Below are 12831 nucleotides of genomic sequence, written 5' to 3' on the forward strand. Positions count from 1 at the left end.
CAGCTTACATTCAACACTCTTTTACTTCCATTACAAGAATAATCATTTCTGATGATAAGTTTTTTAATCAGTAAAACTGATGAGACAGATTTGTTTGGGAAAGGTGAGTCTGTGAGTCAGATCAAGGAGATCAGAAAGGAATGGGCTGTGTGGTTGTTTGGAAGGAGGCACAGAGCCAAGGGAAAACTACAGGTTACTGGAAGCTGTTATTATGGCAGAAAGGTGTAAAATAGAGTACTGTGTGTTGGGGTAATAACAAAACAACAATTGGAGATGCAGGAGGTGTGAGATACCCGGCTTGCACTGTGAATTCTGATGGAATGATCTGAGGAGCCAGAGGCATGTTAGCTCCTCCAGGCATGTCCCTGTGGATGGGAACAAGGCACCAACTGTTTTGACCCAGATAAGCATTGCCCAGTACTCTTCCTTTAACACTAAGGCACAAAGACAGAGAGAAACTGATAGAAAACTGCAAGTTTTCCAAGTGCATTAGACATGAGCTGCAACCACAAGGTAGGGGGAAAACCACTGAACACAGTGGAGCTGTTCTGCTTTACTGCAGTGTGTCAGAACAGAATAGTAAAGAAAACTGATCTATTATAACATGGAAATGTGAAAAACATCAGTAAAATCAGCAGAGTTCTGCTGGTGTAATCCAACCAGGGGTGTGATTCGTGCCTTTATGGATGTGTTTTTTCTGCTATTATATGTTTGTGCTGAACTCCACTTTGCTGAACTGCATCCACCTCTATATGCTGAGAAGGCCGTATGTGTATAACACTGTATATGTTGATGTGGTTTCCGTGCAGTTTCTAGAAACATCCCAGTAAATAACATCTTTCAGACTAAAAGTTTGTTTCAATGATGTTCACAGACTATAAATGGGAAAAATCAGAATTTCCAGCCTGTGTGGAATCGTCCTGACAGCTTATTGACATGTTTTGACATTAGAAACAATATATTTTAGGCAAAAAGAAATAAACTTGAGATTATAAATTCTTAGCCCACAGCAATACTAACTAGAGGAAACGCTGCTTCCAACAGTCCCACTTGTTTAAGTCTCTGTAAACCAACTAAAGGGTATGTTTATAGTAGCACAGATTTATCACAAGGCATAATTGGAGAGGTGATCGCATTAAGAGGCATCAGAATATAGTCCCTGTCCTGAAGAACCCCTGGTCTACATAAAAGGAAACAGGACAGCATCCTAGAAACACCTTCTAAATATCTGTCCTTCCTTCTGATACCAACAAATATACAGAAGATTACTGTCTTCAAGTACATGCATCAAGCTTACTTTCTGTATTGGTAATTGCAGAAGAGTAAGGGAATTCATTACATCTGTTTTTTGGAAGTCACTTGTTCAGGTCATCCCCTTAATACTGTTGTCAGGTAAGTGAATCCCATTGTAGATGCATAGTAAAACCAAGGGATTTGTCCTGGATTACAATCTCAGATTCCCAGAACATGACAACACTTTAAAGAAAACTCAGCAAACACTGGAGCTGTGGAAGCCTGGGATGCAATTTGGTCTGCTTTGTGTAGAAGGATGTGTAAGTTAATGCCTCCTCCCTTGGGCCCTCATGAGTTAATTCCTTAAAATTCATGTTGTCAACTTCTTAACTTTTTTTAAAGCTACACGAGAATATCCTGCAATTCCAGGAGGTCATTGCAGTCGTAAGATACATTTCTAGGTGATAGCAACATGTCTTGGTGATAGCAAGGCTGGATGTGGCTCTGGGCAACCTGGTCTGGTGGTTGGAGACCCTGCACACAGCAGGGGGTTGAAACTGGGTGATCATTGTGCTCCTTCAACTCAGGCCATTCTATAATTCTATACCACTCTTTCTCCACTGACTGTAGAAGTAGCCCAAGTGGCCAGCCGAGACACAGCTTCTGTCTCTGAGATGGCTGATATAAGCAATAGAATTAATTGTGCCTCAGTTACACCTCTGTTAACTAGCTTTAGGCTCTAGATTTGACATGGTATCATGGAGGGCTTTCTGTTCCCTCCATCTGTCTAATTTGTAGATAACAGTCTGCGCGTAGCTTTGGGCATGGCTTTGTTGGAACTATAGGTATAAATCAGGTGCCTAAGTAGCTTCCAAATCCAGATGAAATTCTGACAGATGAGTTTGTACAATTAATTATTCTTGTAGAGTAGATGTTACCTTTCAGAATCAAAAGTGAGGTAACTATAACAAGCATATAAGCTTCTTGGCGTCCTTGCTCAATGCAGCCTCTTGTTGATTGCCAAGGGAGTTTTGACTTCACAAAACCATGCTGTTGTTCATTCCTGAGTGTGGTTTTCTTTACCTCCCTGTTGTTAGCTAGAAAAATACAGGTGCTTCCAGGCTGAAGATGGGCATCCATCTTTGTTGAGGAATATTAACCGAATCAATTTTTTCATAGAAAGAGAGTCAATTGATATATATTTACAAGAGAGAAAACAAAACAAAGTGCTGTTTTAGCACCCAGGAGACCAAAGAGCCAGTTCTTAACTTTCAGGAATAGAGAGATAAAAAAGATAGGCTTCAAAGTTCAGATCTAAATTCAGATCAGAACTCCTCCAGGACATGTGGAGAGTCTGACTCATTTCTAATCTCGATGTACGTTTAAAGGGCTGTCATATAAAAATTGACCCTCTTGTATTCAATGAATACAGATACACCTGACTGCCTGAATCCCGATTTGCAAAGAGGTGGGGAGGTGGCAGGGGAGGTTGCATTTTTTGATTCATTGCTTGATGAACTTTTATCCATTGCTGACCACTGGATGTTGCTGTAAACAAACTTCTTTCCCTCTAAAGCCTTCTTTGATAGGCTTTTGATGGGGAAACAAGTCAGGTTTATTATGCTATGCATTAGACTAGGAAGCTCTCCAAAGAGTGTATTCTGGTTCAGTTTAATGTGTGGTATACAGTAATGCATCAGACCTTTAAGCTAAGTATTTTAGTAGGATATAGTTTCAAAAGAGACTAAAAACATACCAGAGTTTTGTGGAACTTTGCATCTGAGCTGAACTTCCATAGTAAGGCTATTTTACAATATCTTTTTCTACCTCCTTGGGCTGCTGGGGAGAACAGTTAATGTTTGCATACTACTTTGAACTTGCAGAATGTAATGACAGCACTAAGATTTAATATTTAAACTGTTAAATATTGAAATTCTCTAATAGTCTCCTTCCATTTCATAGAAACACAAGATTTTCAGGTGCATTTAAAATTGCTGTAAGAAAGGACTGCTATTAAATGTGAGATCAAATAGTTCAGAAAGGATTATATGACATGCCCTAGAGTTCTCCTTGAGCTGCTTCTTCCTGCCTGCCCTTCTCCATACGCATGCTGTTTTTCCACCATACAAATGAGCTTGTGTTTGTTTGTAACTGGATGGCCTCATGCCATAGGCATGGCTAGGATACAATTCCTTATGTCCTATTGTAGATCCCAAGATTTGGTTGGATGAATTGCCCCCCCAAAGTACTTTTTCTTCTGACTTAGTTATAGAGGGAAGCAGAGTAATTAGCTCAGAAGCAGCAAGATACATCTTAGCAGAAGAAAGATAGGGAAGATGGATCCTACCCTTCAGGTCTTTGGTTTTTATTCTGGCACATCTCTTTATATTTACATTCTTTAAATAAGACACGTGTTCCTTTTTTTAGTTGTTTGAACAATAATGAATGATTTTCACTAGGAAAAAAACTGTAAAAAAAAACTGTATCATGCTGGTCTATTAATGTAACAGCTTTAATTAGAAGGAACCAGAAAGACTGTATGTTTCATATTGAATCGTAAGGGTGGTATTTCTCAGCATTTTCTGTCAAAGCTGTGCTTTATAAAATTATTTGCAACTGGAAACCATCTCAAATATTAGCTTATTCACAGGCATTTCTTTTTACAGCACCTTGTACAGTAGAGTCATGGTACGTATCCAGAAAACTCTGGCATTACAACATTACAAAGAAGGTATTTATTCTCACATGGAAATATCTGCTCAGCCTTGCAATATTCAAAATGTAACGTTTGGAAAAAGCAATTATCAGTTACCCTTAAGGTTCAAGTTGTTATAAAAATCCCTTGCTTGAAACAATAATGAGAATACCTCAGGATACAGAGCTCTGTGAAAGCTTATCCATTTGCTGTAGAACCTGTGTACACATAGGTAAGTTGAAACAGTGTTTTGTGTTCATCAAAATGTAAGGTGTTCCTGTGGCTGTCTTGTGACTGGATGACAAGGGAAGGAAATACCATTTCTAACGACTCCTAATGGCAGAGAGTTGGTTTCATGACCTCTGGATAATAACTTGTGGTGATGATGGTCCTGCACATCAGCCCTCTCCCTGCGCTGATGTTTTCTCTCTGTTCCCTTTCACCGTTTTAAAGTGAAAATGGACATATACTTGTGACCAAGACATTAATCTTTCACTTCTTTCTCCCATACCCCCAGCACTTAAGTTTAGATGTAGCTCAGATTGAAACTGTGTCTCTTCTTTTGGCAGGAATGCTACAGAATGGAAAGAAGTTTGATTCCTCCAGAGACAGAAACAAGCCTTTCAGGTTCAAGATTGGCAGGCAAGAAGTCATTAAAGGATTTGAAGAAGGTGTTACACAGGTACAAAGACATTGTATTTCCAACTGGGTGAATGATGTACTAGGGCTTAGTGTCCAGTGCAATGTTGACGAGAGCAAGTGGAAATCACAGTGTCGAATCCTAAGTGGTTTTCTTAATGGTCTTAAGTTCTCTAGGGAAAGTTTAGATTGGATAATGGGGGAAGTGTATTTATGAGAAAGAAGGTCAAGAATTGGAACAGGCCGCCCACTGCAGTGGTGGTGTCCTTATCCCAATTGAAGAGATGTGGACATGGCACTGAGAGACATGATTCAGTGATGGGGCTCAGTAGGTGAGGTTGGTGGTTGGAATTGATGTTCTTGAAGGTCTTCTCCAACCTGGATAATTCTGTGGTTCTGTTCTGTGAAAACATGGCCCGTTCAAGGGCAGTATTTGCTGTAGTCCTCCACTAGCTGACTAAGACACCTCTTGCTCACAAGTCTTTACCATTGAGAAAGGAGAGGCAAGATCCTCTTGCCAGGTGTCACTGTGCATATAAGTCTTGCTTCTTCCAGGGCTAACTACTGCACATAAACCACAGCGACCTCTAAAACGATCCAGGTGGTGGTATTTTATGAAGTGGCCTCTATTCAGCTACTCAATAAAAAGCCAGGCTGTCGTTTTTGACAACATCTACGACTGTGCTGCAGATTTTGACCTTTACTGAGTAGGGCACCGTACTGCACTGTTAAACTTTTATGACTTCATACTCTCAGCTACAAAACTTAACATTCAGCAAGCAGCCCTAAGACATGAAAAAGGAAACTGCCCTCCGTTAATTACAGCTTGAGTGCCAGCACAGTAAAACCCTGAAAGAGCCACACAGAACAACTCCATGCCACCTCTATGTCGTTTCGTCTGCAGTGCTTGTGAGGACCCACAGTGTGAGGAGTGCAGTCAAGGTGCTCAGGTGCAAGTTACTCCGTTTCTGACTTCTGAAGCTCAGAATAGGAGGAAATGGCTTCAATGTTATTGACAGGAGCAAATTCTTACACTTAAATACAGAGAAGGAAAGGATGCAAAATGAGAAACAATCCAGTGATGAATGATGCAGCCAGGCTTGCTTGGAGAGGAAAGGAAAAGAACGTGGTTTCCAGCTCCAGGAGAAAGCAACACAAGCTTCTCTCCAAGCAGAGAAGGGAACAGGTCCATCTGAGGAACCCTGGAGTCTGATAAATATCCACCTTCTGCTCTAACATTTAGGTGGCACCCTTTGCTATTTGTTTTGCAATAATACCCAAGGAGAGCTCAGGGCCCCCATGTGCTGAGTGCTTGTAATGCAGAATCGCTGGTCTGAATAGAGGAGAACAACAAAAGGGTTTCAAGAGGGCCAGCAGCAGGACTGCTTGCAAATAGTTCCATGATTTTTCATCCACCTCTTGTTGACAAGGAGCCCTACAAAGGGAAGGAACCCAAAAGTGCATTTAAGTTCACTTGGGCTTGCTTTTATCCTATTCAGAAGCCAGTACAGGTAAAGCTCTGGCAGCAAGCTCTGTGTGAACTGGTCTTGTCTCTGCCTTGAATAGACTCTCACCAACCTCCTGTCTCTTCATTACTCTGGCCTAACTCTATTCCAGCAGTGTGGCCACATGCTGCCCTCCTGCTCCTCCTAGTGGATCACTACGTTAAACTCGTGGCTGTCTCCTTCCACCTCAGAGTTTTTGAGTCTTTGGGGAGCGTGACTGACACAAGGCATGTGGGAAAAGGTTAATTCACTGCATTGAGCATTTCAGTTTTCCAGACCTTGGTTTAGACCTTGGTGAGATGGCGGCAGCAGCTGCTATTCTGTGCTCAACTTCTGACAGCTCAAGGTTGCCCCGTGCTTAAGGTCTATTGGTGATGTACCAGCTATCTTATTGGTAGGGACCCACCAGAGCACCAGAGACCAGTGCCAAACCCTGCAGAGACCAGTGAGGTTATCTACTCTCACAACTTCAGCTGCATTCTGCAAATGCTGCCTTAGTGTGATGGAGGTTGGTGGCCCTGTCCGTGCAGTGGGGTTGGAATGTGATCCTTTCTTGAAGTGCTAAAAGATGAATTTGACCATCCTGAATATCCTCAGTTTTGTAAGTCTGCCACGTAGTGCTCTGTTCTGTCTACCTGCTAATACTGTGTTTTATCTTGTCTTCTTCTATCTCCACCATCCAAAAACCAGATGAGCTTAGGACAAAGAGCAAAGCTGACCTGCACACCTGAGATGGCCTACGGAGCCACAGGCCACCCTGGGGTCATCCCTCCCAATGCCACGCTCCTCTTTGATGTGGAGCTTCTCAGGTTGGAGTGAGTCTTCTAGTGGGAACTGGCTTGGAGGCACCTCTCCATAACCATCCCTTCCTTCTCACCCTCCCAGCAGCGGGGGAGATCTTCACTGGAATCCTAATCTTCCTGCTCAAGCTGTCATATCAGTAGCGCCTGCCATTAGGTTTCTTAAGCCTTTCTTTCTCCTTTCTTCTTAGACTTTGTGGTGTCCATATTTGCCTTTCATTGGAAGCTTTGCTTTGGGCAAGATGTCTGCTGTTGTAACATTCTCAAGTTGTACATTTTATTTAATCTGCATGTGATGAGAATTCACAGTGATGATTGAAAATATATATAAATATAAATATATATATATATACATATATTCCTTATTGAAAAACCACTGCCTTACTGTACACTTAAACCAAGAAAAAGAAAACAAAACACAAAAGGTGCTCAAAAACTCCAGTGTACGCCTTGTACATGAACGGGCATTAGCCAAACAGAGTTACCTGCGCTGCCACTTTTCTCAACTTGTACGTTCTGCTTGCTGCTGTTTTAAACAATACTGTCTCATTTAAGAATGACGTATATATATAAACAATAAAACCTTGATACTTTACAGTTTCTGTTTTCTTTCTTCCTGCTTTCCGTCGGCCATCGCAATTCGTTTTGGTGAAAGTTCTCCAGATAAACGTGAAGAGAGGTTGAGGGAACTGGGCTTGTTTAGCTTGGAGAAGAGAAGGCTCTGGGGAGACCTCATTGTGGCTTTCCAGTACTTGAAAGGAGCGTATAAACAAGAGAGGGAATGGCTGTTTGTGAGTGTGGACAGTGATAGGACAAGGGGGAATGGTTTTAAATGAGGGCATCGCTCTCCATTTCCACTTCTGCTGGGCTTCTGATCAGTGAGCATTGCGTTCCTGATGGGCTGTAAGAGCTGATCACAGCCCTTTCACCTCCATCCATAGAGCTGCTATGCACTCACCTTTCCCGTTGCCCTCAGCTTTGCAACGCTGTCATCAGGAGTCTGTAAAACCCTTGTAACAGCTGCTTGATGAAGCTCTCTCCTTCATCACTCTCTCCCTTCAGAGACCTTTGTTGGAAGCAGAGATTATTACATCTTTCCTGCCAAATTCATTAAAAAAAAAAAAAATGTGAAAGGAAAACTAATTGTGCTTTGTGATACTCGGGGAAATTAAGTCTTCAAGGAAATGTAATCTCCAGCTCTTCATTTGACTGCAAATGTGTTAATTTATTTAATTGTATCATCGATCAACACTGTACATATAATTATTGCCGCCATATAATGGATTGGGAAAAAATTTACAGTTGCCGCCTGTGTAATCAGATCTGCTCTTGTTACTGGTTTCTAAACAAGATAAATGGGTAAAAAATGACCTTCCAGGCTTAATTTCATGCCCTACTTCCTGAAAAATTAAATAGAAAGTGAGCACACACAAAAAACCAGCACAGATGCAGACTGTGAGGCTGGTAACATCTGCCTTATTTGCTGCCCCTTCTGCCATTCATATAACTGAACTCATTTCCTCATCCTTTGATATTACATTTCAAACAAAATCTTGAGCAGACCTCATCAAAACAATCCTCCGGGCATTCCATTTCCATTCCCTCTGTCTTGCAGGTACAAATTATGATTTCATTTTCCACGTATAGGGAAATCGAAAGCCCCAAACAGACACTAGAAGGAAAAGTATGAAATGGAATATTTAATGAAAGGCAGCAGCTGAGCTCTCGGAGATATCAAAAGCTGCTGATCTTGAGGATTCATTGAAGGAATTTTTATTAATCTTATTACCCTATAGAATTGCTTTTTAGATGTATTTTTTCAAGCAGCACCAAATCCTCATCAAAACAGGCGCTACAGAGCAGGCAACACGCTGTGTGCTATTGACAGATGGAATGCGCTATTTGCACATGATTTTAAACAAGGCCGACAGAACGGGTTCCCTTATTAGCACTTCAGTGGGTTATTACCAGCATTTATCATTATTTATTAAAGCATCAATCCAGTTCTTGTTACAGCCAAGAGCCGTCTAAACACCCAACAGCTTGTGTAAAGCACGTGTTCATGGGCCTCCCTCCAACCTTTACCAAGCTGTGGCAGGTCACACAGAAGTCTCCCATAAGATTTCATTCATTTAAACATTTTAAGGCGAGCTGGTTTTGCCTGAACAACTTAAGATTTGTGTTAACCTCACGGGTTGGACCACTTAACCAAGCTGACACAGGAGAAGTAACCAATTGTGTAAGTATGAAGCAGATGAAACAGATCGCTGCCCCTTCACAGTTAAACACATGCACATCACAGATGCATCGGGTGGGGAAGCAGGAGAGAGTTGAGCAAGTCAGAAAGCCACAGTGGCAGCAGGGATTTAGAATGAATGGCAGGATGGCTTGGGTTGGCAGGGACCATCCAATGAATGCTGATATTTCGAGAAATAATTAAATCCCCATTTATTTTCCCCCTGCTGGCTACTACAACCCTTCTACTCCACCTGAACTTTATTAGTCACATTTCATGTTATCTTAAGTTACCACCATTATCTACCGCCTTGCTTTGGTCCTGTGTTCTCTACTTAATATTGAAGGCATTAACTTCATTCCAGTTGCTCTGACTTCAGTGCAGAGCTGGTACACTTCCAAATCTCTTCCAGCATCCTCAGCCACACAGCAACGAGAGCTGTTAGAGCAGGAGTATCTCACAGCAGCTCACCTGCTCTGGCCTTATCACTGGGAACAAGGTAACTTGACAGACATCACCTAAACAGTTGGATTCCTTCACATGGCCACTCACTTTGCATTTGTAGATGAATATCCATTATAAATGTAGATTTAGCTTTGTTTCTAGCAAACAGCAGCCTAACAGGCTAAGCCTCCTTGTCTTGGTTTCAGCTGGAACAAAATTGATCTCTTCATAGGGTCTGGTATGATGCTGTGGTTTTGTTCTAGGAGAAAAACAAGCACTGATAACACACTGATGTTTATAGTCACTGCTAAGCAACACTGTACAGAGCCAAAGCCCTTCTCAGTGAAGGACCCAAGGAGCTGGGAGGGAACAGATCAATGACAGCTGACTGAATCCAAAGGGATTTCCATACCCTGGAACATCACACAGATGGAGTTCTGAAGGGGTTGGGAGTTTATCTTGCTCTCTGCCGCTGCTCAGAGGACCAGCTGGGCCTTGGTTGGCAGGTAGTGGACAATTGCTTGTGCATCACTTGTTATGTAAGTGCACATCTATGTATTTATCATAACTATTATCCTTTTCTGCAGCTTAGGATATACTTTTACCTCAATCCATGAGTTTTTCCTTTCGATTCTCCCCCTCATGTCACTGGGAAGCAGGGGGTGAGGGAACAACTGTGGTGCTCAGCCACCTGCTGGGTTAAACCTCAACGCTCCATCAAACATTTCCAGGAAGAAAAAGGCACCTTGAGTTGTATACAATATGTAAATATGAAGAAGAATCAAACCATACACAAACAGCAAGCAAAAAAGCAGGGTCCTGTTTACTTGCATTTAATCCATTTTTAGAAGTAGCAAGTGAAATACAGAGAGAGTTCATACAGAGCCCTTGAAACTCTTCTGCATCAGCTGGCTACCATGTTTAAAAAGTCAGCCCTGGAGGCTGGGGAGCAGCAGGTCAGAACTGCTTGATTTGGTCCCATCTTACAAGGCCCTGCCCTAAACAGGACTGTGGTTACACAGCAATTACCCATCCAAGCCCTTACAACACAGGGAAAGTTGTGTCCCATCAGGGGATTTAATCTTATAGCAGATGTTGTGATGTTTCACATCTATTCAACTGATCTAAAGATTCATATTACAGCCTATTAAAAACAGTAAGTTATGCTTCAATGGGAAACCTTACTTGGAAACCTTACTTAGTTTCAAAGCACAGCAGAAGGTCTGGAGAACAGTTTTTCAAGAACATCAGTTTATTTCGGTGGGTCTGTATTTATTCCATATTTTTCTTTGAGAAGTTTAAGCTGTTCTTCTTTCTTCTTTGTGTCCATCTTCTGGAATGCCTGTAAATTAAGGGAAATGATAAAATACATATGAAAAACTGCATCTTAAGGCATGTTATTTCCCATCAACTGCTGAACATCTTCAAAGGTAACAAAGAAAATCCAGTGCACTTACCCTGTTTGCATTATAGTACAAAACGACAAGGTATCTGTTGCACACGTTGAATCCCGACAGGTGATCACAAGCATTTTTGGCATCAAAGATGTCTTCATAGACTACATAGGCTGTTCCTCTCGTTTCTGGAGTGTTTCCACTGCAGAGCAAGTGTTAACAAGCATTAATATCAAACTCTATGAGAGAATGAACAGGACTCTATTAATATTCAGCACTGACTGAGACAGAACAGTTCTTAGCACAGTACAGATACACTGATGCAAGCTGGTTCAGCTGCACCACCATCACTTATCATCAGCCCATCAATTCAATTTCCTTTGCCTGAAGAGCAGGAGACACGTCTGGGCACATCACACTAACCAGCTCTGAGAAATGACAGAGCTTACACAGCCACAGGATCTCAGCTAAAAGACAGTTACAGCCAAGTCAGGAATCACAAGAACCTTTTCTTAGAAGCTGACTTAGGAATGAACCTCAACAAACAACATCACATGCCCACACCATGGTGTGTATGCAAACCAAAAGGATAAAAACTGCACAAAGGAGAAGAAGAATTACAAAGAGAGTTCACTACCAATAATAGGGAAAGAAATGATTGAGCACAGCCCTGCTGAAGGAGCCCAGAGGATACTGGTGGATGGCAGCTGCCCTCACAGCCCAAATCCCACCTATTTAGCCAAGCAAAATAATTAAGCTCTCTCTCTCTCATTCTTTCACCCTTCCCCAGGCCCTTTTCCTGTTCTTCCCTGTATTAATAAGACCCCACCAGCTTCATGTTCCAATACAGCATGCAGGAGCACACCCCAGTACTGCCCTCTGTTCATGCTTAATGAGACTAACTCTACACAGAGAACTCACTTTGTCCTTTGCACTGAGCCATCACTTTCTGCCTGAAACTTGGAACACAGCATTAACCACATCAAAGTACAGTTAGATCCATGGCACAGTGCTCAGGAGAGCAAGGAATATCAGAGCTCAGCTCATTCAGACAAGGTTTAAGCTTTTCCAACATACCTACCAGGACCATTCTGTCCACCAACAAACTGATGCACAACAGAAACACTATTACGTGCCCCTTCAGCACACAGGGATGCTGCTGAAGCCCACTCAGCTTCTTCAGCTATAAAAACCACTTGTAATAGGAATACTGACACCTGACAGCTCTCCCAAAGCTTTGGGATAAGTTAAATCCTCAACTTCTCAAAGAAAACTAACATTACTTACACTCTGATTTGCCGAATGGGCCCGTATTTCCCAAAAATATCATACATCTCCTCCGCGGTGATTTTATACGGCAAATTCCTGATGTAGAGGATCCGATTGACCTCTGGTGGCAGCCGGATCTGAAGCAGAAACAACACACGTTACATTACACACACAGAACTCACTTCAAGCCTTAACAGCCTACCTACCACATCTCAGCCCTATTGCCCATCACCTATAGGCTTTACGTTACTTTACCAAGCGAGAGCTCGGCCCAGAAGGGCCGCCCCCCTCCCACACCCCTCGACTGAGCACTCACGTTGGCTCGTTTAGCCGCTTGCATCGCCATGGCGCCGGGATAACGAGGGGCCTCGGGCCTGAGAGAGAAACAACAGCCCGCCCTGAGACGCCACAGTCCTTAGCGGGAGACCCGGATGTTGCGCGCCCTCCCGGAAGTGCTGCCTGCCCCTCCTCCCGCCCAAGGCCCCGCCCTCATTCCCGCCTTCTGTGGTGTGAGGGGAGCGGTGGTGGCCGCCATTTTGTTGAGGCGGAGCTGGCTTTGTGCCTTATGAATAGTAGAAATCGTGGGACTTGGAAAGCTGTGGAAAAACAGAATTGA

General features: G+C 42.6%; 2 protein-coding genes across 2 annotated transcripts in view; one reads left to right on the plus strand and one right to left on the minus strand.

Moving 5' to 3' along the window:
• Positions 1–7472, plus strand: part of FKBP1B (FKBP prolyl isomerase 1B) — a 39256-nt gene extending 31784 nt beyond the window's left edge. Inside the window, exons 3-4 of the mRNA XM_015859563.2 lie at positions 4498–4610; positions 6763–7472. Coding sequence (XP_015715049.1) covers positions 4498–4610; positions 6763–6891 — 242 coding nt within the window. The 3' untranslated portion in view covers positions 6892–7472. The remainder of the gene's footprint in view (positions 1–4497; positions 4611–6762) is intronic.
• A 2879-nt stretch (positions 7473–10351) lies between these two features.
• On the minus strand, positions 10352–12668 carry SF3B6 (splicing factor 3b subunit 6). The gene is made up of 4 exons (XM_015859562.1): positions 12532–12668; positions 12234–12352; positions 11010–11148; positions 10352–10894 (listed from the first exon to the last, which is right to left on the minus strand). Exons 1-4 carry the CDS (start codon positions 12559–12561, stop codon positions 10805–10807), a joined length of 378 nt encoding a protein of 125 aa, XP_015715048.1. The 5' UTR covers positions 12562–12668; the 3' UTR covers positions 10352–10804.
• Positions 12669–12831: the final 163 nt, after the last annotated feature.

This window comes from Coturnix japonica, chromosome 3 (genome assembly GCF_001577835.2).
Source record: "Coturnix japonica isolate 7356 chromosome 3, Coturnix japonica 2.1, whole genome shotgun sequence".
In the NCBI taxonomy this organism is placed as follows: domain Eukaryota; kingdom Metazoa; phylum Chordata; class Aves; order Galliformes; family Phasianidae; genus Coturnix; species Coturnix japonica.